Source organism: Camelina sativa, chromosome 14, assembly GCF_030686135.1.
Source record: "Camelina sativa cultivar CO46 ecotype springtype chromosome 14, ASM3068613v1".
NCBI lineage: Eukaryota > Viridiplantae > Streptophyta > Magnoliopsida > Brassicales > Brassicaceae > Camelina > Camelina sativa.
This window is the reverse complement of record NC_141893.1, coordinates 7,632,791-7,659,737: the sequence shown is the minus strand read 5'-3', so window position 1 is coordinate 7,659,737 and position 26,947 is coordinate 7,632,791. Positions and strand designations below refer to the sequence as shown.

General features: G+C 36.3%; 4 protein-coding genes and 1 pseudogene across 14 annotated transcripts; 1 reads left to right on the top strand and 4 right to left on the bottom strand.

The window, feature by feature from the left end:
* Positions 1-15: 15 nt before the first annotated feature.
* LOC104740475 (uncharacterized) lies at positions 16-2,020 on the bottom strand. Of its 10 annotated transcripts, none has more exons than XM_087483249.1 (6): positions 1,793-1,896; positions 1,561-1,703; positions 1,246-1,367; positions 800-1,139; positions 548-702; positions 16-335 (listed from the first exon to the last, which is right to left on the bottom strand). In XM_087483249.1, exons 3-6 carry the CDS (start codon positions 1,336-1,338, stop codon positions 120-122), a joined length of 804 nt encoding a protein of 267 aa, XP_087339375.1. In that variant the 5' UTR covers positions 1,339-1,367; positions 1,561-1,703; positions 1,793-1,896; the 3' UTR covers positions 16-119. The 10 variants fall into 10 exon arrangements, with proteins under 10 accessions (XP_087339375.1, XP_087339377.1, XP_087339379.1 ...); XM_087483251.1 differs by having other exon boundaries at positions 1,246-1,364; positions 1,793-1,838; XM_087483253.1 differs by having other exon boundaries at positions 1,589-1,703; positions 1,793-1,838.
* LOC104743363 (histone-lysine N-methyltransferase, H3 lysine-9 specific SUVH7 pseudogene) lies at positions 1,964-4,916 on the bottom strand (annotated as a pseudogene). Its single transcript, XR_015579440.1, has 2 exons — positions 4,793-4,916; positions 1,964-4,235 (listed from the first exon to the last, which is right to left on the bottom strand). The product of XR_015579440.1 is annotated as a histone-lysine N-methyltransferase, H3 lysine-9 specific SUVH7 pseudogene (transcript).
* Positions 4,917-11,707: 6,791 nt separating this feature from the next.
* LOC104740472 (cleavage stimulation factor subunit 77) lies at positions 11,708-18,509 on the top strand. Its single transcript, XM_019236366.2, has 23 exons — positions 11,708-11,846; positions 11,999-12,085; positions 12,190-12,252; positions 12,346-12,455; positions 12,568-12,668; positions 13,172-13,233; positions 13,304-13,435; positions 13,566-13,694; positions 13,915-13,961; positions 14,335-14,398; positions 14,485-14,605; positions 14,813-14,871; positions 14,957-15,019; positions 15,221-15,361; positions 15,772-15,836; positions 16,019-16,115; positions 16,510-16,569; positions 16,919-17,071; positions 17,179-17,245; positions 17,332-17,409; positions 17,505-17,687; positions 17,785-17,976; positions 18,167-18,509. Exons 2-23 carry the CDS (start codon positions 12,026-12,028, stop codon positions 18,337-18,339), a joined length of 2,220 nt encoding a protein of 739 aa, XP_019091911.2. The 5' UTR covers positions 11,708-11,846; positions 11,999-12,025; the 3' UTR covers positions 18,340-18,509.
* On the bottom strand, positions 18,484-22,477 carry LOC104740473 (uncharacterized). Its single transcript, XM_019236367.2, has 2 exons — positions 19,134-22,477; positions 18,484-19,052 (listed from the first exon to the last, which is right to left on the bottom strand). The coding sequence occupies exons 1-2, from the start codon at positions 22,030-22,032 to the stop codon at positions 18,682-18,684; spliced, it is 3,270 nt and encodes a 1,089-aa protein (XP_019091912.2). The 5' UTR covers positions 22,033-22,477; the 3' UTR covers positions 18,484-18,681.
* A 684-nt stretch (positions 22,478-23,161) lies between these two features.
* On the bottom strand, positions 23,162-26,947 carry LOC104740471 (D-3-phosphoglycerate dehydrogenase 2, chloroplastic). Its single transcript, XM_010461078.3, has 3 exons — positions 26,061-26,947; positions 24,365-24,852; positions 23,162-24,269 (listed from the first exon to the last, which is right to left on the bottom strand). Exons 1-3 carry the CDS (start codon positions 26,677-26,679, stop codon positions 23,502-23,504), a joined length of 1,875 nt encoding a protein of 624 aa, XP_010459380.2. The 5' UTR covers positions 26,680-26,947; the 3' UTR covers positions 23,162-23,501.

Sequence of the window (26,947 nt, the reverse complement as noted above, 5' to 3'; positions counted from 1 at the left end):
CAAAGAAACTAGACGGAACCGAAAGAAGAATTTGTTTTTTCCATATTAGTTACAAAATTATTCTTGATATATTCAAAAGCATCACATGAGCCTCACCAAAATAGAACTCCTTTTTATCTTTACAATATCTCCCACTCAGAATCTTCTGATACAAATGGCACATTTGACTGTGAGCTTTTGGAGTCTGGAGAAGTTGTAGCATGTTCTTTAGCGTTAGCATGTTCTTTAGTGTTTACAAGATCACAACCCATGTCTGCGTCTCCGAACCATATTGCAAGCTGCTCATATTCCTTCTCTCTTCTTTTTTTGGTAGTTAAAGCATCCATTATCTTTCTCTGATGGTAAAGAAGAAACATATTAGGAATAAGGAGATTGGGAAAACAGTATTCAATCTTATGACAGATTGATAGATCATGCATATCTTTTCAACTTTCATAGGATGGAACTAAAAATTGTTTCCCCATGGTCCGAAACTAGCTGTTGCTGTTGAAAGTACGTGCACAAACACATTTGTGTATATGTGTGAGAGAAAGAGAGAGAGGACCACCTTGAATGATCTGAGTTGCTTAGTCCTGTCACGCGTTGCATATAGCAAATTGTCGTCAAAATCTGAGGGGTCTTCTCGAGTTGTCATGTCATACAAATCAATGGTATCCAAGGGACCAACATCGAAGTCTTCAATGCAGAACTCATCTTGATTAACTACACACGAAGAGTTGAACATGATGAAACTAACAAAACTGCAGAGAATAGCAACTCCAAGACTTGTAGAAAAAAAGATGAGAGAACAGCCACAAACCTTTCATAGAGTTGCTGCTAAAGGACCTAGTGTTGGCCACACTGTCTTGAACAGGTGTAGCTTGAATCTCTGTAGCGAATGGGATTAGATTTGGGACACCCGTAGAAATCCCAGAGGGAGATACAAAAGTATCATCATTACATGTTATTACAGTCATAGATTGAGATGCTGGAGAAGATATTGGATCTTTGTGGCAAAGGGAAGTGCCAGCTGTCTGATCATCATCACAAAGCTCTTCAAACTTGTCATCAATCAACACAGAGTCTGATAACTTCTCCCCCTCCATTGGTTCCTCTGGTTCATCCTTTACAGAATCATTTGATTCTAAAGAAACCTTACCCTGTCCAACATAAGAAGAAGAACCAAAGAGAGACTTCATTTCCCTCTACTCTACATCTTTTTTTATAAAACTCAGAGAGACAGACTAGGGAAGTAGCAAAAAGTACCTGAGAAACAAAACTGTCCACATCCACAAGAATCGTTTCCAATCTACGGTAGACTTTACCATACCATGCTCTTCCTTTGGAATCTCTACTCATAGCTCACAACGACAACAATATACTTACTACTGAAAAGAACAAGTACCAAAAAAATCCCTCAATAAACACTTTTGCGAAACAAACAAGATCATCATCACAATATCATCTAAACGATTACAGGGAAGGAAGGCTTTTAAATCGAAAACGAGATACTATATGTTAGACAAGAAGTCAGAAAACGTATGAAAGAATCTAAGCAGTTTGGTCTGAAAAAGATTTGACCTTTTTTTTTTAATTAATAACGACAGACCGTAACAATTTCTACCGAATTCGTGATCAAAGGCACCAAGAACAGCAGAAATGGAAAGTGAATTTCTTAGGAAGACGGACGGCTGCCCCAGAGCATAGAGAAATCAAAGAAAACCCTAATCCAGAAAATTAAGAACAGATGTATAGATGAAAATCAAACAAAGGAAACAGAGAGATAGAGACCCGAGAAAGTTATAAGACTTACGAAGAAGGGTAACCAGAAAAATAATAATACCCAGACCGAGCCTTTTATTTTATTTTTCTTCCTTCGTCAATTACTTAATTATATAAAAACATAGGGTTCTTCATAATTGTGTTTTCTTTTCTTATCTCTTTATTATTATTAAATCTATTCAAAAAAACAAAATCTATTAAAATTAATTAACCCCAGATTTTGAGCCTCTAATAATCAGATAATGAATTTGATGATTAGGTAAAAATATGATACAAAATTCGACAACTTTTTTTTTTCTTTTTTTTTTTTTGTAAAGAAGATACAACAGCAAACAAAAACATAAAAACAAAGATTTTTTTTTTTTGCAGACAAAGGAAATTAAAAATGACAAAGGGACAAATGATAAAAAAAAAGTACAGAGATTAGGCAAAAGAGCCACGACACTTGACTGAACCACATAGACAAATCTGACTGCCTCTGTAAAGTACCTCATCTTCTCCAATACGCTCAACAGATGAAACTCCATAGTCATATGTCAACTCAGTCATTGGAGGGATATGCTTCATTGCAAAAAGCCTAATGCGAACATATCTACCAACCTTGTTTTTATATTCATAGGTTGCCAGAAAACATTCGGCGAGCAGCTGTGGTTCATGAACCGAGCAACGTTTCCTTTCTCCTTCGCGCTTATCAAGACTTGCATCGGCAGATTATAAACCTCAGGGACGCTTTCCCATACATCCTCACACACAAGCTCAGGTTCGTAGTTCCATCTGAACTTTTCGTAAACCCGAGATGAGTCAAACAAATAGCCGTCACCGTCTTCTACTTCTTCTTTTGTCTTCCTCACACCAGCAAACTCGCATATAAAGGTTCCGGCTCGGATTGGATCCCAAGAACGTAAGCCCCAACCACAATTTGTCGTCTTGAACACTTCCATGTGGAGCTTCAAACCGGTTTGAACCAATCGGTTTTTGCAGTCGTTGGGGCAGGGACAAGATTCACCACACTCGTAAACCATTGGTTTACGACAAACCAAAATGGAGTTATGGTATGGTGATTTGCCACCATTTTTTTGCATGCACATGCAGCTTAAATGATCAATACATGACTGACCTTGACAATTCTGGCATCCAAGTTCTTCTTGGCCATCGATATGGATATTGGGCACCATACTTGAGTAGTCCTGAGATGTGATGTAATCAAAGTCTTCAGGCATCGCGTTGTCATCTTCATCGACATCGTTAAACAGCGGGACCCGTAAACGCTCTTTTCCCAAAGACAAATCTTGGTTTACAAAACCATGCCGCCTCAATGTACTCATGCCACGCGTTCTCAAATCTTCAGCTAATTTCCAGTTTGCATAACCAGAATTAGGTTGGTCTGGTTTCCTCTCCATTCTAAACCTGTACTCCTTACAACCAGTTTCTCCTATCATCTCATATGTCTCAGAAACTCGATAAAGTCCATCGTAGATATATACCTTTTTACCATTATCACAGGGGTCGGCTTTGCCTCGGATGACTCTAACGTCCGTCTCTTTTATTCTACTTGTATGTAGTGCCCCGTTCCCCTTGTCCAAAGTTTGATCACGAGGTAAACTCTTCTTTCCGCCATGTCCGGAGTATATCAACCATTGAAGATCCTCGGTTTGGTTATCGTACAGTCGTGATGATGTTACCACACTTGTTGCAAGAGATTCCTTTGTGCCATCTTCTGCCGTCATATAGTCAATGCCAGCGACGGTTTGTTTGTGAAGGCCAACTAAGCACATTTCACCCCAATAGTAGAAAATATCGCCTATATGTACTCCAGGGACTGGACCAATCCTCCTTCTCTTGTTAGTCTGGACCCTCATATTCCTGCAGTTACTGTCAGCCGTTGTAAGGATACCTTTTGCGAGTTTCTCTTGGCAAAATTTTCTTCTAACCGCGTCAAACCTCGTCAGAACTGACTCCACTAACTCACGGTTTCCGGTATCATTCTCTGCTTCAGTTATGCCTGAATCAAAGTTTTTAATGTCAGTAATCTTTCTGCTGTTTGGATCTTCTGTTTTTGACTTCTTCGTTGAGGGCGTCGGGTTTTTGTTTTTGGAACCCTTTGGTCGGCCAGGTCGTCGTTTTTCTGAAGCAGTACTTGAACCAGCAGCCACATCAATGGAGCAGTCATTAATGCCACAAGATGGTCTAATGATCTGCAGAGGGGTGATCATTAACGGAGCAGGAAGGTCGGTGGTTGTAGTGTAGGTTCCATCCTTTAACTCCTGCCAAGATTCTAGTTTTGTTGGAGCAACACTTGGACCGGTATCTGCGTTATCGGAGTATTCGTTGAAGTCAGCAGATGTTGGTCTAATAGTTTGAATGGGCGTGATCAGTAGAGGAGGGGGAAGGCCGGTACTAGGACCATCCTGATGAAACTCCTTAGAATCATCGAAGGGAGTAATTCTTGAGGCCATTGTTGCCGGAGCGGGTTCCTATATTATACAAATAGAAAAAGTTGAAGATTAGTAAAATATGGTTGTTGTTTTGTTAAAAAAATAATAATAATAAAGAAAAAATAAAAAGCCGTTTTATTTAAGACTAATAAATGAAAGAGTCTCACTCACACTATTAGTCCTCCTTAAAAGTTCTTTTTATTAGTATAAACGCAAAGCTTTCCTAAAAATTATGGAACCCTAACATGATAATCAAGTATGTAAAACTCGGTGATATATATATGCTATTGAAACAAGGACACAACAAACAACATTTCTAAAGTTTTTTTTTAAATCTCTCAAGGCAACAAGGTGTAAAATCTCAAATCCGACACCAACAAAAAACATTAAAAAAAAAATTATTTACTAGTATGATCTTTCATCCCAATAACACATTAATCAAATAAATAAACAAAAAAAATTCACAGCTTAATAAAAAATAAAAATGAGAAATGGTTGAAAAAAAAATATATATATATATACATATAATCATTAACATGAACTGTATATAAAACAATAAAATAGTGAACAACAAATTAAATTGAACCAGTAAGTACCTTGATAAGCCGAGAAAAGAGATAGGTTACAAGAATAAGGAGCGGGATAGAACAAGAAGCGAAAGGCAAAAGAAGAAGAGGAATATTATAAAAGAAAAATGGTTGAAAAGTATCAAACTGGAATTTTTTTTTTTTTTTTTTTTTTTTTTTGATGTATGAGAGTGTGGTAGAGAGTAATGAAAACCTCTATTTAAAATAATCTTAGGATGATGTGTAAAGATAAACAAAAGCCGTTAGATGAATGTAGATGAATCTTCACCGTAGAAAGTTTTAGTCATTAAGAACCCTAGATTTTTTTTCTATTATTCAATGTATTTAAAAATTTACTCATTAATGTTTTTGGCACATTTGTCTGAAAAAATCATTAACATAAATGGAAAATATCTTTATTTTCTTTTTAAAATTATATTTTTTAACATATGTGTAATTTGTTCAACTATTTTGAAAAAGTTGAATGGGTACAGCTAATGAATCATATGATTAAATGTTTGGTTGTCAGTTTGAATATGACTATTAGAAGATTGTTATTTAAAAAGATAGAAAGTACTTTATTATTATCTTTGAATAATCCAAAAAGAGTAGTATATGTATGGCTCATAGATAGCAAAGTCATTATGGTTTTAAAAAGATATTCCACATTTTTAGATTCAGACACAAATTAAAAGGCAAACGAGAAGCACAGAACAAATGTCAATGGGCCAACTCAAGCCATGTTTCTGTTATGTGGAAAATTAAAGCTTGCATTATAAATTAACAAAGCCATCGTTATGTGATTTGTCATGACATATCACTCAGGACAAATATGTTATCGCATGTACATTATCTATGAGTACCAAGCGCTTGTTGCAGTTCTTTATATATTTGGTTTTTTTACAAACCAATTTGGCTTATATATATGTGTGTGTGATGAAGTTGTTGAATGGATATATTAATATTTTGCTGCATCCCCTAAGTTCTTTATATAGGTAGAATTATTTTTTGTCACAATATTTTGAAAAACAACTGGGGTTGAAACACATATATCCTGCAAAGATTATGAGATATATTCCTATGGGAAAAAGGTCATAGAGATACAGTACTTTCTTAGTAGAGTACAAAAGAAATAACAAATGGACCAAGAATGGATTTGAACCTCCTTAATATATAGAGAAGAAACTGTCAATAGTTTTCTTATAATCTTATAACAAATGGACTAAGAATGGATTTGGACCACCCTAACATATTTTTTTGTATTGTAAATACCTAACATGTAGAGCTGGATCAGAATTAACAAGGTAAGATAGGCATGATTGCTCAATTAGAAAAAAAAAATATTTAAGTACAGGATAAAAGAAAAGGGGTGTACTGAAACATGGACTGTAGAAGTTTTTGTGGAATTTAGGGGATGTTGATGAGGCAAGTATTTTAAAAGTTAAAAAAAAAAAAAAAAAAAAAAATACATGTTATTTAATTTGTGATTTTCAAATAAACTACCAAATCTAGTGTTATTGAATCTGCGATTTCTATAAAATCACAGGAAAAAATGGTCGTTTCCTTTCTATTTTGTTCTTGGCTTCGCTCTCTTCTGCTCATCGTCATATCTCTCTTGTTCTTCAATCTAAAAACATAATTGTTCTACCACAGCAATTCTAAATGTCTTAGAAACCTTCTTAACCACTTGGTTTTGGTTTCGTTTCTTTCAACAGTCGATGGTATTCACGATGAGTTCCACAATTCTTTTTGTTGCTTCACAAGAGTAGTTCTATATTCACTACTTGTCTTTTCTTTCATCTTTTTCATCTTTGCTTTGCACTGTAACTAACTTTTGAAATGTTGTCCCTTGTGGAAAGAAGCAAGATGAATAAAAGAGATCATTATTTTTTTTTTTTAAAAACATGCAATTGGGTTTCAAATGGAGATCAATCTACTTTCCCTTTCGAATTGAATCCAGATTCCGATTCTCCAACCTATTATGTATCTTCCATATTATAATCCAAAATCCTCCATTGTTTTTTGTTTGTTATATATTACGTACATACATGATCACAAAAGGGATATTGATTTATTTAGGTTTCAGTTCAGCAGACATCGTTTATATACATTACTAGTATACTATAGTCGCACATCGTTTTCAAATTAGTCCCGGAGTATAGAACAAGAAACCTAAAGTCCTTCAATCGAAGCAGACTTCAAAAACCTCTAGATAAGAAAACAACGCCAAGTAATAAATTGAGTCAAAACAGAGTAAATTAAAAACCTAGTACAGATGACGAATATTTTATGCTTAATCCAAATAAGGAAGGACCAAGATTAATAATATTCCTCTGGAAACAACGAATCTATATATATATGTCATCATCAAGATTCACGCTTGTCTATGTGACGACCTTTCATTATGGTGCAATGCCATTAGGTGATCATTCAGTCACAACATTACATGCAATACCATAGGAAGCTTATAGAAGAAATGCATACAAACATACTCATGCTTTGGCTGTATCACTGCATGCTTAGACGTACGTAGCTAGTTGCTCGTGTTTTGCATTGTCATCTCAAGAAAATCTAGGTTCGATTTCTCGCTTAAATCGTTTGTTTCTTTCTCGGATTTGATAATAAGAATTGGGATTTTTGTTTCCGGGTACTGGATTAAGGGTTTATACGTTCGTAACTTCAATGCGTTCATTCGCTTTCATACCATTAACTTTGCTGCTTGGGGTTTATCGAAAACATCAAATGTGTAAGTCCATTGTTTGCATATGTTCGCTCTGTTAATGGTAGTTTCTTATGAAGCTCCAGGACAAAAAAATTTGTACAGGGAGCTTGACATTCTTGGTTAAGCTTGAGAACCTCGATGTATATGAGGAATAGATTGACGATGATGTGACGTTCTTTGATTTATCGTCGTTAAAAGCAATATTCTCCGATCCTCAGAATCTGGTGCAGCTGGAGATGGATTTTGTGATGATACTCAAGTGCGTTATGCTACTAGTTAATCTTGTAAAGTTTAACTGGTGGAGGAAGTTGACAATTGTATTTACAGAGCCCGGTGTTGGTATTTCTCAATTCTCATCTTTGTTCTTTTTATATATATTTAGGATTTTTCATAGGAGTATTTGGAGATAATCTTTGTAAAGTGACTTGTCTTGTAACGAGTTTAATTTATTCATTTAAGAACACATATGAGAAATCTCTTTATAGTCCCACCGGCTATACCATAGTCCAAGACAATAAGTCATTTACTCTAAGAAAAAACTATCCCCCGTTGTAACACGTTGCGCCCTCTACTCTAAGAAAACTTGTGGCTCAGACAGTTTTTTACTCAACTTGGAAACATAATAAGAATCTACATAACTACCAACTAATCCCACCGGCTATACCAGGATCATTGACCCTGAGATCATAAACTCTATCAATACAAGACGACATCGGAAAAGAATTCGGAATCTAATGACCTGCTGGCTCATTTGAAGACTTACACAAGTCACAAGTGCAACAAAAGTTTAGTTGTTTTTTATCTTTTTTTTTGTTGCCAAGGAACTAAGGTTTAGGTAAACAATATGTAAATCCTAACTTTTCATTTTATATGATAAATATATATACTCACTTAGCAAAGAAAAACAAGTGCGATACAAAATAGTCATGCACACGTATAAGAAAAGAGAGAGATTTAGTATATGATAAAAGACATTAATTAACTGAAAACAACTAAACTTTGAGAAGCGAGAGACAATAAGTCATTTACTACTCTAAGAAAACTATCCCCCGGTGTAACACGTTGCGCCCTCTACTCTAAGAAAACTTGGAAAACAACTAACTTTTGTTGCACTTGTGACTTGTATGATATATATTACTCACTTAGCAAAAAAGACAAGTGTATACAAAATACTCATGCACACGTATAAGAAAAGAGAGAGATTTAGTATATGATAAAAGACATTAATTAACTGAAAACAAAATTTCTTAAAGTTTTCAGAAAATACAAGAAGAAACATGTGCATTAGAAATTAAACGTATAAAAAAAACGGATGTTGCCACATTAAAAGGTAAACTCACGCATACATACTTTAATTTGTGTACAAATTATATTAGTAAGGATACAAAAATAAGATATATGACCAAACAAATATAACAATTATGACATGAACTTTCTTCATCTCTGTCGTTTAAGCTAATTATGGATATGCATGCGTATATATAGCTCATTTTCGTAAATATATTTAACATGCATGTGAGAGTAAAACTTAAAATTGATTTGATTTTGGAAATAGAAGAAATAAAGCAAACTAACCAGCGCATCTTATTATATAAACTTTGGTTCTGAAAGTTAGTAACTCACAAGATCGTGATACGTGTTAATTTTAACGATCAGAGATCAAAGTTAAAAACTCATCATATCGTGACACGCGTCAATTTTTTTAATGATTAAATATCAAAGTTAGAAATTCATCAAATCGTAACATATGTCAATTTTAACGATCAGAGATCACAGTTTTAATATAATTGTAATCTTATTATATTAAAAAAACAACTAAAATAAATATATTATGTGTCATCCATATCAAAGTTTCACTGTTACAAAGATTCTCAACCACTACATGGTAAAATAAATATACTATGTATCATCCATATTTGGTTGTATAATCATACTATATAACTTTTATACTGTATAACCTAACACATTAAATTTTATGTCTTTGTTTGGCACAAAAAAAAAATTATTATTTTTTTATGGTTAGCCAATTTTGGACACTGAGTACTGCAAAAGGATTTGTGAAGGCACATGCGAAGAAAACGAAGTTCATGAAGAGCTGATTGGCAGTCTTAGGAAAAAAGCTTGAACTGAAGTCTGAACTAACCTTTTTATTATATTAAAAATCTTATTATATAAAGTTGGGTTTTCAAATTAGCCACATGTCAAGTATACTAATGAGATGTTGACACATGTCAAAAGTTACTGTTTTTCAAAACAGCTGATTAAGAAAATAACATTAAATCTAAATAAAATTTGCATGTTTATATCTAAAAAAAATTTCTAAATCAAAAAGGAAAATTAACAAAACTAATCTATTTCCATTGTACGCTACTTATATTATACGTGTTTTCTCAATAAGATTTTGACATGTATAAACAAAAAGTAATTCACTAAGCATGTATATTATTATTAATAAATAAATAGTGAATAACAATTTTAAAAAGAATAACATAAGTTATGTCAAAAGAATTATTGTTTTTGAAACATAATAAGACAACTAATTAAGAAAATAACATTATATCTACATAACATTACATGTTTATATCAAAAACTTTGATCTTTGATTTTTCTTTTTCTGATGTAATTTTGTCGATCTATTGCGTGGGTCTTTGATTCGTGCAGGTTTTTCGATGGAAGCTATCAGATGCAATAAAATAAAATTAAAGTATATAATGCCCGCTAATTTAATCGAGGATGGAGACACTGATGGAGGTTCCAAAAGTTATTCTACAGTTAGTAGCATTATAAGTTTGGAAGATAAGTTGGTGATTGATGTTTCTGGTCAAAATTTAGAGTTTTCTTGATCGAATTATTGAGAAGCGGTTTCAAATTTGGGAAGTTGGAATGGTATACCATTTTAAAATTGGTTTCTAGCTGGATTTATGTGGTTTTCTATCGGATTAGGTTCGTAAACAGTTTAAACTATCTATATGGAAAAATATATGATAACTTTTGATTCGGGTAAAAATAAGTTGAGAATTTATGATTCAAAAATATTTGAGACGAGGTCATAACTTTAAGTTGTATTGGTACAATTGGATACTTCTGAAGAGTAAATAGGTCGTTGATCCTTAACGTGATTATGACATATGTCATGTTTTGGATTGTATATAAAGTTTCTATTTTATATATCTGAATTATCTAAGACTTATATATACCATCATGATTATAATTTTCAATTTTTTATTATATTATATTATATTTCTTTCAATTTCTCAACTTTTATTGGGTTAGTCATAAAATCATTGTAATCGAGTAGATAATTTTCACTAGTTGTTCATCCAATATCTTTGGAGTAAAAAAAACTTCATGGTTAAAAAAACTATGTCACAAAATAATTTTAGTAATTATAAGAACTATAATTATGCCAAAATGAAAGTAAAACAACATAAATTTTATTTAATTTGTTTAGAAGACATTTTATAGGTGGTGATAAAGAGCATACTTTAACAATAAAATAATTTTGGGTGTAAGAACATATTTTGAATGGTAAAACATAGAGTAAAATTGTATGTGGTTACTTATTAGATGTTGCTTTGATGAATTTGTTGCATGTAAAATATTTTGTGAATAAGTTGTGAAACGTTTTTGAAATTTGACAATAATAATATTTGTAATGATGAGTATTTGGCAAAAGTTTTAGTGAGATATAGTTTAGCTTTAAATTATTGTAATAATTGTTATAATTTATAAAAATATAAACATATAAATAAATGTATGAAAGTAAATAAAAATATTTTCTAACTTAAATTATTTATATATTTACTTTAGGAAATAAAATTTCTTTATATATTTTTGAATTTTTTTTTAAGATTTAGGATTTCTGTTTATCAACAATTTTTAAACCCGCACATTCTGCGGGCTTTATCTAGTACTATATACATCTGGGTTTACGAAGCAAAGATCGAATCATTGTTGTCACCATTACCAAATGTTGGATCTTGCTCTTGCTTCATAGACATCCAACATAAATTAGCAACTCCTTTAAACTTTAAAGGGTTTCCAATTAGCAACTCCTTGTAAAAGTGGAAGGATGTTTCATGACAAACTACAATGAACGGCCTGAGTCCAATATAAGGCATAATAATAGGCCCAAATTCCAATAGATGGGCCTTAAATCCAGGTCCAAATAAAAATTCCCTTGTTTTTGCTATATAGTCGAATCCTCGTGCTCTCTCGTTGGGACAACCGCGGATTGTTGTTTTTGGTTTCCTAAAGAAGACGGACGGTGGTAGCTTTGAGTTTCTCCGTTGGACAATAAGGTTGTGTGTTTTCGGCCAGACCCGTCGGAGGAGAATCTCAAAATTAGGGTTTACTTGTTGGGTAAGCTTTAGAAGGTCTGTTTTTCTGGGGCAAAATTTGGTGGCGTTGAGGCAGCAGCACAAGCTTTAGCTGGACTTGTCGGAAGATTATTACATACATGCACTGATTGAATATATCTCAGATTTGGATTTTACTTGTATCTCCTTTTGAAGGACTGTTCATCCGGAGGTGGAAAAATTATGGCTGATAATAATAAGTACAATGTTGAGGAAGCAGAGGCTTTGGCCAAGAGAGCCTTGGTACACAACTCTTTCCCCAGTTTCAATACTTTCTCCTTCTTTTATTTTTTTGAAAAATCAGATTTTTAATTGTTGGGTTTTGTAAAATTGTTTGCTTTCTTCAGCATTTACCAATTTCACAGGCGACGCCGATCTATGAGCAGCTTTTGTCACTTTATCCCACTTCTGTAAGTTCCCCATTAGTTTGCTTCCGCGTATTTTTGGGTTTGGGGGTTAATTGTGCTGAAAAGTTTCCGGATTTATTGTGATATCCTCTGTAGGCGAGATATTGGAAGCAGTATGTGGAGGCACAGATGGCTGTAAACAATGATGATGCTACGAAACAGATATTTAGTCGTTGTCTGTTGACCTGCCTTCAAGTTCCTCTCTGGTATGAGATCCTTTCCCTTTTTCTTTTAACTCGTTCATAAGAGAGAGAGTCAATATAAGATCTATTTCCTAGTCATTGTTTCGTTGTAACTCAAACATCTTATTTGTCTTAGGCAATGTTACATTCGGTTCATCAGAAAGGTCTATGACAAGAAGGGAGCTGAGGGTCAAGAGGAGACCACGAAGGCTTTCGAGTTTATGCTTAACTATATCGGTATTACTTCTCTTCAGGCGTTTGGCTCTACTTTGTTTTCTTCATTTTTCAATCTTGTGTACATGTCCGATAAGTAAAGGGAAAAAAATCGCTTGTGAGTAATGGAAACAGTTATGTGTAGTGATCAGTTTTATGTTTAGTATAGTTCCGAACTCTTGTATACCTTTGTTTTTGACATAATTGTATAAGTAATACTGTTATGAGTTGTTTACATTAGATTCTCCAGTTATGCTGATTTCGTTTAAAGGCATGGAAATAATAGTTTGGATAAATGCTGACTGTAAAGGATATGCGTGTTATGTTGATTAAGGTAGAAGCACGTCGTGTCGCAAATTGAGGTGTTCATAATACTTGAAATCCTGAAAAACTGTGTCCAATCGTCTAGCTCTATTAATAAATTTCTTGTTGCATCCATTTAGAGCTCTAGTTTCTCTAGAATATGCCAACACAGAATATAACTTAGGCACTACTGATGCTCGTTTATTTTGTTGTATGATCTCCAGGTACAGACATAGCATCTGGGCCTATATGGACCGAGTACATTACCTTTTTAAAATCTCTTCCGGTTCGTTATATCATTCTCACTTTGTCCTTGATACTTTTTATTGCAAAGAAACTAATAGATTCTCGTGCAGGCTCTTAACTCCTACGAAGATTCGCAACGACTCCGAAAAGTGTATCAGAGAGCTATATTAACTCCTACCCACCACGTTGAACAACTTTGGAAAGATTATGAGAACTTCGAAAATTCGGTTAACCGTCAATTGGTAAACTTCTAAGAAACTTAAAATTGTGTGGTTTCTTATTTTCCTGAATTTTTAGTGTATTAGCAGCAGGTTCGAAATTCTTTCTCTTTGTTTAATTGATGGATGGTCTCTTATCTAATCATGTGAGCAGGCAAAAGGACTTATAAATGAGTATCAACCAAAATTTAACAGCGCAAGAGCTGTATATAGGGAGCGCAAGAAGTACATTGAAGAAATTGATTGGAACATGCTTGCTGTCCCACCAACAGGATCTTCCAAGGTAATGAATTTCCCATCCATTTCATTCTTATCTTTTTGAATTCGACGATGTTGGATATATTGAATCATAAATTGGCAAAAAGGCATTATGAGCATAAATTCACGTTAAGAGATCAGGTTATTAGATAGGAAATACATATTGAGCTATAAGTTCTTTCAGATTTCGATTGAGCATGGTTTGCTCACTGTGCTACTTTGCACTGTCTTATGGTTTTATGCAGGAAGAAATTCAGTGGGTGGCCTGGAAAAAGTTTTTATCCTTTGAAAAGTAAACCCCCAAAATATCATCTTACTTTTTTACTTTAATTTTCTTTTCATTCAGTAATGACATACATTTTTACGTAGCTGCTTCGCCATTTTTCATCACAAAGCTAGATATTATTATATGGCAACAGTTAATTGGTCCCTTGGAATAATTTTGGTTCTGTTCGGTGTACAACTAATGATGAGACTTTTTTTTTAATCTCGTTCTGTCTCTTATTTTGCTGATTAATTTATTTAATTATGATAGGAACTAGAAACCTGGAATGAATACTATCCAGTTGCATTCAACTAGTGATGATTAGGTCTTATGCATTTTATTATTCTTTAACAAGTCCTTTAAAATTATAACAAGCTTCTAATACAATTGTAACTTTCAGAGGAAACCCTCAAAGGATTGACACGGCCTCGTCAACTAAGCGGATTATATATGCCTATGAACAGGTATGGGAAGAGTCAGTGATATGCTCTTGCTGAAGTTTAGGAGGATTAAATTTCTTAATTAGCTGATTATTACTTTTATTTTACAGTGTCTGATGTGTTTATATCACTATCCTGATGTATGGTATGACTATGCGGACTGGCACGTAAAATCTGGTTCTACAGATGCCGCAATCAAAGTATTTCAGCGAGCCCTTAAAGCCATTCCTGGTAATTCTAATCTATCCTTTATTTCTGTTTGTCTAGGAACTATTAGTTACTTTGTGGAGGTTTGACTATGAATCTTTGCTAACCTACTGGCTTAAAGTTTTAATCTTATCTTTTATCTACTCTTAAGAAGTCTATTGTCTCTGTTGTCTGTATTCTGCGAGTCTTTATATATTTTTAAGTGTCTCATTGCCCACTCTCTTATATCAGATTCAGAACTGTTGAAATATGCTTATGCCGAGATGGAGGAATCTCGTGGGGCAATTCAGGTTCTTATTATTGCTGCTTGCTTCTCATTTTCTAGCTATATTAATTGTTCTCGTACTCTCTGCTTATAGTTTTATGATTTTGCAGTCAGCAAAGAAATTGTATGAAAGCATTTTGGGAACTAGCACAAATTCTTTGGCACATATACAAGTAAGTATACTGAACTCAGGACTGCGAAGATTGGCATAAAAAGCATATATGCTTTTCATAGTTACACGCTGACTATTATATTTTTCCACCATACTTGCTTTCTCCATCTATATATCCTCACGTATAATAATTTTCATTTTTTAGATTGTTTCTTTTCTCTCGAAACTTTCTCATATGATATACTTTTATATTCTTTTGCAGTTTCTTCGCTTTCTCCGGAGGGCCGAGGGTGTTGAAGCTGCTCGCAAGTACTTTTTAGACGCTAGAAAATCTCCTAGCTGCACATATCATGTGTATATTGCTTTTGCTACGATGGTCTTTTGTCTTGACAAGGATCCAAAGGTGGATTTTCTTTCCCACTATGTGGTATATGTGTTATTTGGAACTGCTTTTTTGTTTGGTCTTGTTGGTATATAAATAATTGATTATGAAGTAAGTATGGTCGCTCAGTCAAGTTCACAACCCACTTGTCTTATCTTCCTCTTAGTGCTTTAAGTAAAAGCCAGGAGGCTGTTGTGATAATAAAGTCCAAATGATTTGAAAATTGGGGGTGTTTTGGTTATTGATGCACTTAATCTCTTAATTTGTTGGCAAAGTACTTTTATTTCTTGTATATTCATCTTTGTCTTGATTTGATCGAATCTTTAACAGAAAAATTAACACGTCATTCTCGCAAGACAAATATATAAATGTAGCATCTGACTTCAATTCAGTTTCACAATAAAATTGCTTATGTTTGTATACTTATGCAGGTTGCTCATAAGATCTTTGAGGAGGGATTGAAACTCTATATGAGTGAACCTGTTTACATCCTTGAGTGAGGGTCACTGCAGCCTTACTATTTCATTTCTTGAAGATATACTTGAATCTCTTCCTTTATAATGAGAAAATAATGAGACTTTAGGGCCTTCTCAGATAAAATCTCCTCAAAATTGTTTTTCTCTCCCAAAGTTACCTGGAACAGAATTTTAACCCTTCTGGTTTTGCTTTGCATTATAGGTATGCAGATTTCTTGACTAGATTGAATGATGATAGAAATATCAGAGCTCTATTTGAGCGGGCTTTAAGCACATTACCAGCTGAAGAATCTGCTGAGGTACGCTGATACGGATGTTTTCTTCCTCAAAGCCATTAATTAACGCAGTTTTTGTTCTTAAGCATGAAAAGAGACACTAGGAAAATAACCAACCTGCTAATGAAATAACCGAGCAACTGATTTGATTATAGCATTTCTAAATGCTTAAATATGATAATGGTTTAGCAATTGGAGGTGTAATCTTGATTTACATCAGAGCCTTGTGAACAGTGCTAGGATGACAAGCATTTGAAAATTGAAATTACAACTGAAATAGTCCAATATTATTGCCTAGCTAACATGTAATAATGTTGAAAATCCTAATACAATAAAGACGCCAATTGGGGCCAGTAGGTTACACCCTAGTGCTAATTGCTTTCTAGGATTAACTTTTTTCCTGCCATATGTTTTGCAGGTCTGGAAGAGATTCATACAGTTCGAGCAAACATATGGAGATCTTGCTAGCATTCTAAAGGTAGTCAACTCAGAGTATTGTCAATGTATAGTAGGAAAGCAAATTTAGTTAGCCGCCTGTGTTTTGTAAACATTTTTTTGTAGTTCTTTTGGTTGACTCCGTTATGACTTATGATGACAAGTTTGTTGAAGAGTCCCATTATTTATGTCTATTGCATTCTGGCTTGTGATTGCATGGAAGATCCTATAAATTATTGCTAGAATAGTCTAGGACAGAGTGCACCTCATAAAGAGAAATTTGATCAACTATGATGGGCCCAGTATCAAGTGTGGCTGTTTGATGGAGAACTCGGCTTATCTTCCTAGTGTTTTCACTGAGATATTTCTTTACTATGAAAACCTTGTTGTAGGTTGAGCAGAGAAGGAAAGAAGCACTTTCTGGAAAAGGGGAAGAGGGATCTCCTCCTCTAGAGAGTTCACTTCAAGATGTTATTTCTCGGTACAGTTACATGGATCTTTGGCCATGCAGTTCTAAGGAGCTTGATCATTCAGCCAGACAAGAGGTATGTCACTTGCAATAATCACAAGAATCCCGAGTAGCTACTGATGATGCAGCTAGTAAGTACTACTAAGTATTGATTCTAACCGATCAATGTGTTCACTATTATAGTTGCTTGTGAAGAATCTGGATAAGAAAGTAGGGAAGACAAATCTACCTCATGGTCCTGCAGCTATAGGTCTGTAATTTCTCAAGTTTTCTGGGTTATCGATTATGAATTTTGGTGATGGCTGAAGTAAATAAACCGCCTTGTGTGCTTGACAGGTAGTGTAGCTTCTTCGTCGAAAGTTGTTTATCCAGATACATCTCAGATGGTTGTTTATGACCCGACAAAGAAACCAGGTATCTGATTTCCACTTTGCAGTTTGGAGAATCATTTGACTGCATGATGAATTGAATTGTGAGCTAAATCTGAACCATTCATGGTTTGACTGTAGATTTTGCTAGTTCTGCAAACCCAGTGGCAGCTTCTGCTTCGAACACCTTCCCAAACATTGTGACTGCGACTACAACTGCAACTGCTACTGCAACTCATGGATCAGCCAGCATATTTGACGAAATACCAAAGACTACTCCACCTGCATTGTTAGCGTTTTTAGCTAACTTGCCTATTGTTGACGGTAAGTCTCTATAAATCAACTCCAAGTTGTTCGAATTGAGCACCTGAGAAAAGTTTCCACTAACCAACTAGTTTATCACTATCCTCTCAATTATCAGGTCCAACACCCAATGTCGATGTTGTTCTGTCGATATGTTTGCAGAGTGACTTACCAACAGGTCAAAATGTAAAGCAGAGTTTCGCTGCTAAAGGCAATGCTTCAAGTCAAAACGATCCCTCGGGCCCAACCCGCAGTGGGTCTCAAAGATTATCAAGAGACAGAAGAGCTACAAAGAGAAAAGATTCAGACAGTAAGTTATCTTTGCTTATGTTTATGTTCAAAATGTGTATAATTTATGGCTCATGGAAGTGAATCATTTATGCCATCAGTCAAATGGTTGGGACTTCGTAGCTGGAGATGAATATAATTTCTCCCTTAGAACGACCATTGTTAATGATTGTTACTTGTCTTACTCTTTATCTATATCTCTCTATTAACAGGGCAAGAAGAAGAGGATACAGCAACTGTACAAAGCCAGCCTCTGCCCACAGATGTTTTCAGACTAAGGCAGATGCGTAAAGCTCGTGGGATCTCAACATCATCGCAGACACCAACTGGTTCCACGTCGTATGGTAGTGGCTTCTCTGGCGAGCTTTCCGGTAGCACTGGTTAAAATATACTGAGATGGGCAAATTCATGCTTCTCTTATTCTTTGTAAATTATTTCTCCGAACAATTTCAACATATGAAATAAAACAAATTCATGATGCTTCTCTTTTCTCTTGTATGTAAATTTATTTCTCCCAACAATTCAACTATGAAATAAAATAAGCCTCTTTGGATATATACAGTATGTTTCTCAAATTTTCACAATTATAGTTACATTTATATTAGTGGCCTAGTTACATTTATATTAGTGGCCTGGCAGCTTGTTTCTAAACCTTCATACATATGTCCCTTCTGTTTCAGCAATGATTCTCAAATTACAGTAAACTATGAACATGCAAAATCCAATACTACTGATCTGAACCTGAAGTGCTTCTTACAAAATCTTTTAAATCAGTCAAAAGTTTCACCACATCTCTCATGGATGGTCTGTTCTCCGGCCTCTTGTCTGTGCACCTTAGGGCCAAGTCTGTAACTTGGATTGCTTGTTCCCTAAGCTTCGTATCCAGAAGCTCATCCACAAGTGTTGGATCAACGATTGGACCAGCAGTATCATCGTCATCTTCGTAGCTACTTAATACAGATCTGACCCAGCTCATGATATTGGTATCCTCCGGGAAAGATCTGTCCACTGCTCTCTTTCCTGTTACCAGCTCGAGCAAAACAACTCCATAACTGTAAACATCTGATTCCTTGCTCCTCACTGTCTTGTAAGCATTTTCTGTTTGATAAAAAAGGTTCAGAGCATGTATAAACCAACAGTGACAAAATGCAAAAGTGTTATGCTGAGAAGTAAGCGTACCTGGTGCAATGTACCCAGTTGTGCCTGTAACGGTGGCAGTTGAAACCTTTGAGTCATCTAGAATCCGAGACAATCCAAAATCTCCAATGTGAGGCTCCATATCCGAGTCCATCAGTATGTTCTCTGGTTTGATGTCGCGGTGAATGATTGGTGGATGACAATCATGGTGTAGATAAGCCAGTCCGTGTGCAATCCCAAGGGCTGTGTTGAACCGTGCAGACCAGTCAAAAATGGCTTCTCCTTGATTACGCCTGTGCAAAACGTCATACAGGCTTCCATTTGGCATGTACTGATACAGCATTAAGCCATCTTCTTTCCTCATCCAAAATCTTTCTAACCGAATTAGATTTCTGTGCCTGACTAGCCCGATTGTTTCAATCTCCCTCTTCATATTTTGGTTTGCGCGTACGTGTTCCGCAAAGTTGAGTTTCTTCACAGCGTATTCTTCGCCTGACCCTAAAGAGGCTCTGTAAACAACTCCATGGGCTCCTCTTCCAATAATGTACTTGTCATCTAGATTGTCAGTGACTGCAAGAACTTTGTTCAGCAACAAGGATAGACCTTCTTCCTCGGCGAGTACATTATTAGCATCTTCTTTTTTGGCTCCTCTTTTGCAGCAGCGGAAGACCAAAAACACCGCAAAAAGCAAAGCCAATACAGATAGAAAGGATCCAGCTGCTATAAGGGCGATCTTCCAGGTGCTAAGTTTGGCTTGACCTTTGCAAGATTTAAACTCGTTGCGGGTTATGGCACTTGCTGAGTAAGGAGGCTGAATGCAGAGGTATGGATTTCCAGAAAACGTTGAAGAATTTGATATCAGATTTGCCGGTATTGGACCCTTGAACTGATTATGCGAGACGTCAACCTGATCCAAAAACTTAAGCCTTTGAAGAACCGATAAAGACCCTGTCAACTTGTTGTTGGATATGTTGAGTCGTTCAAGATTGATAAGATCCCCCAATGCGGTTGGAATCTCACCTGTAAAGCCGTTGCCACTAAGGTCTAAGCCATAGCGTAAACTCTTTAACAAGCCAACCGATGAAGGAATCTCACCTCCAAAAGCATTTCGAGCTATCCGCAGATCTGAGAGGCGGTCAAGCTCAGCCAAGAACAGTGGAATAGCTCCTAAAAATCTATTGTCACTGAGAACTAAAGTGGACAAGCTTTTCCAGCTTCTGAAGCTCGATGGAACAGAACCGTTCAATGAGTTTGACCCTACATCAAAGTACAGCATTCTCGCACAACCTGATAGCTGGGATGGCAGAGGACCTTCCAGATGATTATGTGAAAGATTCAACTCTCCAAGGCTTTGCAGATTTCCCAGTTCTGGAGGTATCAGACCCGTGAGTTTGTTTCGAGAAAGGTCAATGGTAATGAGATTCTTACAGCCTCCTAAGCTGCGCGGGATAGATCCTTTGAAGTTGTTGCTTTTGAGGTTCACGTAGGAAAGACTATGACACTCAGGGAATTCCGGAAGAAGACCTGTAAGCTTGTTTTCTTCAAGTCTGACTCTCTCTAGGGTCTTACACTGACGAATAGACTCTGGTATCGTACCATGAAGCTGATTAGAACCCAAGACGAAAATTCTCAACTTCTGTCCATGGCAGAGATAGGGTGGTATCTCCCCTGTAAAACGGTTACCAAGAAGGTCCACCTCCTCTAAGCTCTGATTCATGCCTAACGTCATTGGTATCTCTCCATAAAAGCTGTTGTTAAACAGCGTAAGATTCTTAAGGTGCTTCAGCTGAGTTACTTCAACTGGTAATTCCCCGGTGAGAGTGTTGTTATAAACGAGCACCTGTGTCAGACTCTGAATCTTCCATATGCCAATAGGAATCTCACCGGACAGCTTATTCACAAAAAGCTCCAGGTTTTGTAGCTTCTTTAGCTTTCCCAATGCAGGAGGTATCTCGCCTTGGAGCTGGTTGTTGTTCAGCTTCAAGGTTTCTAAGCTGCTACAGTTCCCAAGCTCTTGAGGGATACTACCCGAGAGACGGTTATCAGAAAGGTCAATAGACAAAACCTTGTTCAACATACCCAAGGATGATGGTATTGTACCTGTTAAGTTGCAGTTGATGATGGCTAGAGAGTGAAGGCTACTACAATTGCCAATTTCAGGCGGAACACCACCTTGGAAACCATTGTAAGACAGATCTAAATTCACCAACTTCTTGCAATTGCTAGAACCGAAGTGAAGCCTCCCTCCAAGACTGTTGTTATTAACAAACAAGTCACCAAGATTCTCAAGTAGATTGAGACTCACAGGCAAAGAACCATTTAACTTGTTCCCGTTCAAAGCCAGATACTTCAGCTTACTGCAGTTCCCAATCGACTCGGGAATGGTGCCAGACAAGTCATTACGAGTCAGACTCAGAGCTACGAGGTTTACCAATTCGCCAACACTTGGAGGAATCAGACCACGAAGAGTATTACGATCAAGATAGAGATTCGTCAAGTTCTTCAAGCTACCAAAGATATCAGGAACTTCTCCGGAAAAGCCATTGTTAGACAAATCCAAAAACTCAAGTGAAGTACAGTTCCTTAAACTAGAAGGCAATACACCAGAGAGACTGTTGTTACTTAGATCCAGAATCACCAAGCTCTTAAGCTCCCCTATTTCAGAACCTAATTGGCCTGAAACCCCAGAAGCAGGCAAATCAAGCATCTCGACATTACCAGAACTACCACAACTGACACCAAACCAGTTACCACATGGAGTGGTTTCAGATGTGTTCTTCTTCCACGTCGAAGCTACTTTAAATGGGACTTTATCAAAATGCTCGAGAAGCGAGAGTAAAGCCAAACCCTCAGAGTTTAAACAGGAGACAAAAGAATTTGTACGGGAGTAGAGAAAGAGATAACAAAGCAGAGTAATTTGGACTAACCCTAGATTCCTCATTTGAGATTAAAGCTCAAGATACGTACCTAGACCTCAAAAATTTGAAACAACAACAACACTCGTAGGACCTCACCAACCCTGAACCCAGAATGAGAAAAAGAAAAAAGGAGAGAGCTTTGATTTGATGAAGGGGTTTGTTGAGCGGAATCGATTCAGGCATTATTTAAGATGAGTTTGGTTTTGAGATCATTGAAAAAGGAGAACACTCAACAAAAAAGGCGCCTTTTTTTAGCTCACTCGTCAGAGATTGCGAACTTGACTTTACGAATGAGCGAGCGCGACTTCAACGCTGTTTCGTGTTTACTCGGAGACTGTCATCTTCTTTTGTGGTTTTTTTTTAAATTTAATTTTCCACGTTTTTTTTTTGTTATTAGTTTCCAATTCTTTAACACACCATTAAAAGAAAAGATAAAAAGTGACTTAAAGATAAATTTTGATTGTTCTTGTTGATAAATTATTAAGATAGTGTCGAGCACTCATCAGTATTATAAAGTTTAAAACTACTTGTAATTGTATATAAATTTCTCTCTCTTTTATGGGTATTATGTTTCTATCATGATTGATTTTGAAATTTCATCATTTTGGGATTACTCTTACTAACACGCATTCTCAACTTTTTATCATCATTTCTAATTGTTTAATTCATTCAACAAACAACAACTCAATTATTCGATGTGCACAGTGCACCATAACATATTTGTAATTTCTTATTCTTAATTCCATTTGGGCACATGGCAATATGGCATTAAAGAAGTCAAAAAAGTCCCAAACGAACGAAGAGAATAATTACATTCTTTAACTAATGATATTCGTTTGTCCACTCTAACAAGTTGCATTTTGAAAATAATCATATTCTCTCCGTTCTATTTTTAAGTACTGGTTGGTCGTCAGCTTTGTAGGTCCCAAATGAACTTAAATAAGAAGAAACTTCTATACGCATGTTTCCATCACCAAACCCTATATGATTATACTAGCTAGAGTCGATTTATTTATAGCTTGACAGATAAAATGTGATGTACATCAAAGGATTTAGAGAGTGGTCCTTATTGTTTCTGTCTTCTAATATCAGTTTTCTTTCTAGTTTTTATTGTTGTATGATTCTTTTTAAGAGGATGTTGAAAAATGAAACTGACTTCAATGGATTTTCACATTAGATTACAATGAGGTTTGCAAATTACACATTTTAGTCACAAGTTCTGAAGTTCACAAGGGCCAACTAAACCCTAAGATTTCAGGTTCCCTAACACACACTCATTTCTTTGACATCAAGAAACAAGAGAAACACGACTTTAGCCAAAAAAAACATTACATACCATAAGCAAGCAAATCAACACCAATGTAAAAAGTACCAATTAAGAGACTCACACTCACTCACACTGCCACAGATTCTCTACAGCTTAACCACTGGATAAACAAACCTAATTAATCCGGGTCACAGTTTTATTCTCACTGCAATTCCATCTCAAACTTTATAGTTTCAGAAACACAAACTCTGCAATAGCAGAGACGCCTCCAATCCTCTCGAGTGTTTTGTTGTTTGGTTCTTCATCAACTCCTATCGCCATTATAGCTTGTTTCCTCACAACTGTTCTTCCAACACTCATGAAATTCACATTCACGTTTTGTTCCCCAAGTATGTTACCAACCTGTCCAATCATCCCTGGTTGATCCACTTGCCTGCACAGTATCAGATTCCCTTCAAGGCTCACATCCACAGCAAATGATCCCACGCAAGTTAAATGCGGAACTCCGTACTTCACCTTCCCTTCGATACTTATATCTCCAGATTCAGAGACAGCACCAGCAAAATTCGACTCCACATTCAGAATCTGAACTTGGATAGAATCAATAGGGTACTCTGGTGATGAATCAACCACCATTCGTTCCTCACTGATACGCAGACCCTTCTGCTTAGCTATGAAATCAGCATTCACCAGGTTGACATATGAATCTGAGATCGGTTCAATGATTCCCTTTGTGATCATCGCACGGAGTAGCCTAGTGTCCAAATCATCTCGGTCACGAGCTGACCGATACACAACCCTGATGGACTGTACTCCTTTACCTCCAGATGCTAACTGAACAGCTAACCTCCCGATCTTCTCAGCTAAGACAATGTAAGGAGTCAACTCAGACAAGACCTCAGGAGCCACCATTGGAGCATTGACTGCAGTAGCTGATAACTCTCCTTTCAATGCCCCTGCAACCGCCTCTGCTATCTCAATGGCTACACCTTCCTATAAAGATCAAGAACCATTCATCTCATAAACTCGAACAGTTGTTGGCATAGAGAGACGAATTAAGTAACATCAAGAAGATCAAGAAGTGATACCTGAGCTTCTTTTGTGCTAGCTCCGAGATGAGGTGTGACAGTAACATTTTCATGTTGAATTAGTTTACTGTCTTTCGACGGTGGTTCCTCACAGAACACATCTAATGCTGCCTGAGCAACGATTCCAGCATCGAGAGCTCTAACGAGAGCATCCTCATCGATAACACCGCCTCTAGCGACATTAACGAGACGAACACCTTTCTTCATCTTAGAGAAGGTTTCGTCGTTGAAGACTTTCTTCGTGGCCGGAGTTAAAGGCATGTGCAAAGACACGAAATCGGCGGTGGAAATAGCTTGGTCGAAGGAGACAAGATCGACACCGAGAGCTCTGGCTCTGTCAGCTGGCGCGTAAGGGTCGTGCGAGATGACGTTCATGCCTAAACCTTTGGCTCGTCTCGCCACCTCAGTCCCGACTTTACCGAAACCCATCACGGCCAAGGTTTTTCCGACGAGTGATACGCCGACGTACTTGCTCCTCTCCCATTTTCCTGCAAACTCGAAGGAGGAGTCAACTCAAAATGATTACACTAGACTTACAGAAGAACTCAATTATTTTTAAAACATTTAAAATAATTACTTAGAAGAAATAGTCACATTTTTCATTTTCTACACTTTATGTCTCGATCGTGTATTGATGTTTTGACTGACTATTCCACCTTAACAGTTACCCGGAAACAAATAATTGAGTCTTATCAATTATATAAATTATATAATGCATCATTATATTAAAATGACCCACTTGTATTTTGTGTATTAAAAATATCCTACAAACTCTGTATTATTGTAATTCTTCTGTTAGTCAAGTTGCTCCTACACACCGAATCAATTAAGGGTGATTAAAAATACTGTAATAATAAAAAGTTTTAGTTGTCATGAAATTCCAGTTTCCAGAATGGGTGGAGCTCATGAGAGTTGTGTGGCGCGTCAAATTAGTATAAATTCGTGAGTTTAGGAAGGAGACTCCAATAATTAAGTTGTGCAAAGTGGTTGGTAACTGATGAATGACTCGGAGGAAAGTAATATTTCTAGTGGCAGGCCCCAAACTTTATTTTCTTGCAGACAGTACAAATATGGGGACCATTTTTTACTTTGACAAGTTTATTTTGTTTTGGCGTTTGTTTTTTTTTTTTTCCCATCTTACTTGGAGAGGAATATGATTTATCTGTTTTTTAAAAAAACTAGAAATTATACAAATACATACGATCGTGAGAAGAGAATAGTCACGTTTGGATATTTTTGTTTCTTACTTACGTAAACAAATTTAATTTCTACTGCTAATATGACTTTTCAGTTCTACAGTGACAAAATTGCCACTTCTATCTCTACAATTATTGCGTAACTCCAATTTCTATTGAACAATAATTACAAATCTAGACCAACGCCACTCAATTGTAATAATTCAAATGGACCATGGCTCTCTCAAAGATGACAAGATCTGATGACCAAAAACCAAGTATGAAATTATTTCATACTAGTATATATTAAATATTAACGAATTACCTAAAACATGTTAGATTAGTTTCTTTTCCGGGACCGGTACTTCAACTCGTGATGAAGTCAGTGTATATAAGCTAGCTTCAAATTAATAAAAGAAATAAATCTAGATCTTGCTAGGTACAAAGTGTCAATCAATGTCTCAATGTCATTAAAACATAATAAAAATGGCTAAATCAAGACTTTGTATGCAGGAACATACCGGCTTTAATAGAAGCGTCGGCCAGAGCGACGTTACGTGCCATAGAAGCAAGCAAAGCTATTCCATGTTCAGCGGCAGCCACCGTATTAGCTGTGGGAGCATTAACAACCAAACATCCGTGCTCCGTTGCAGCCTGCAGATCAACATTGTCAATCCCAACTCCGGCTCTTCCCACCACTTTCAACCTCCCCTTCGCCGCCTCAAACACTTCCCTCGTCACTTTAGTTCCGCTTCTCACGATCAGAGCGTCACTCTCCGCCACTTTCTTCTTCAGATCCTCAGGGGAAAGCTCGTAAGAGCAGTCAACGTCGCCGAAGTCCCGGAGAAGATTCACCCCGGCTTCTCCGAGTTTCTCGGCGACGAGGATCCTCGGCTTTGGAAGCGTCGGAATGTCTTGATCAGAATCAGATCCGGCGGAGGAGAATTTGCTATCCTCTGTTAACGTCGTTTGCTCTACGGTTTTAAAGGCGGCGCTTGTTGCCGTTAACTTGACGTTAGTTGCGTAGCGGCGGTGGATGGAGGTAGGGAGGAGGGAGAGTCTAGAAGAAGACGACGGCGACGGAGAGGTCCACCGTGTGTTGACGGCTTTGACGGATGAACACGAAGATGAAATTGCCATGATTCTGTTTTTTTTGTTTTACTCTGTTTACGGGTGAGTTTGTAAGTGTGTGAAGAAGGGCTAAAGTGGTTGGTTATTAAATAGAGAGCTTATCACTAGAGGTGATTGATAAATTTTAGATTAATCTTTTTTTACATTGCAGTCAAAATGAATACTAAGCCTAAACTACCAAAAATTACATGAGAGATACGTTGTTAAATTGTTGTTTGGTAAGAAGTATATAAAATGAGATGCACATGCACCCGGAGTATGGCGATTTTGTCTAGGT

Coding starts and splice junctions, on each gene's coding strand:
- LOC104740475 (XM_010461085.2), bottom strand. CDS start 1,338: ATGAGTAGAGATTCCAAAGGAAGAGCATGGTATGGTAAAGTCTACCGT. Junction 1,140..1,245: donor TGGACAGTTTTGTTTCTCAG/GTACTTTTTGCT, acceptor TATGTTGGACAG/GGTAAGGTTTCTTTAGAATC. Junction 336..547: donor AGCAACTCAGATCATTCAAG/GTGGTCCTCTCT, acceptor CTTTACCATCAG/AGAAAGATAATGGATGCTTT.
- LOC104740472 (XM_019236366.2), top strand. CDS start 12,026: ATGGCTGATAATAATAAGTACAATGTTGAGGAAGCAGAGGCTTTGGCC. Junction 12,253..12,345: donor TGTCACTTTATCCCACTTCT/GTAAGTTCCCCA, acceptor TATCCTCTGTAG/GCGAGATATTGGAAGCAGTA. Junction 12,669..13,171: donor GTTTATGCTTAACTATATCG/GTATTACTTCTC, acceptor TATGATCTCCAG/GTACAGACATAGCATCTGGG.
- LOC104740473 (XM_019236367.2), bottom strand. CDS start 22,032: ATGAGGAATCTAGGGTTAGTCCAAATTACTCTGCTTTGTTATCTCTTT. Junction 19,053..19,133: donor AACTGGGTACATTGCACCAG/GTACGCTTACTT, acceptor TTTATCAAACAG/AAAATGCTTACAAGACAGTG.
- LOC104740471 (XM_010461078.3), bottom strand. CDS start 26,679: ATGGCAATTTCATCTTCGTGTTCATCCGTCAAAGCCGTCAACACACGG. Junction 24,853..26,060: donor CGACGCTTCTATTAAAGCCG/GTATGTTCCTGC, acceptor TCGAGTTTGCAG/GAAAATGGGAGAGGAGCAAG. Junction 24,270..24,364: donor CTAGCACAAAAGAAGCTCAG/GTATCACTTCTT, acceptor TGATCTTTATAG/GAAGGTGTAGCCATTGAGAT.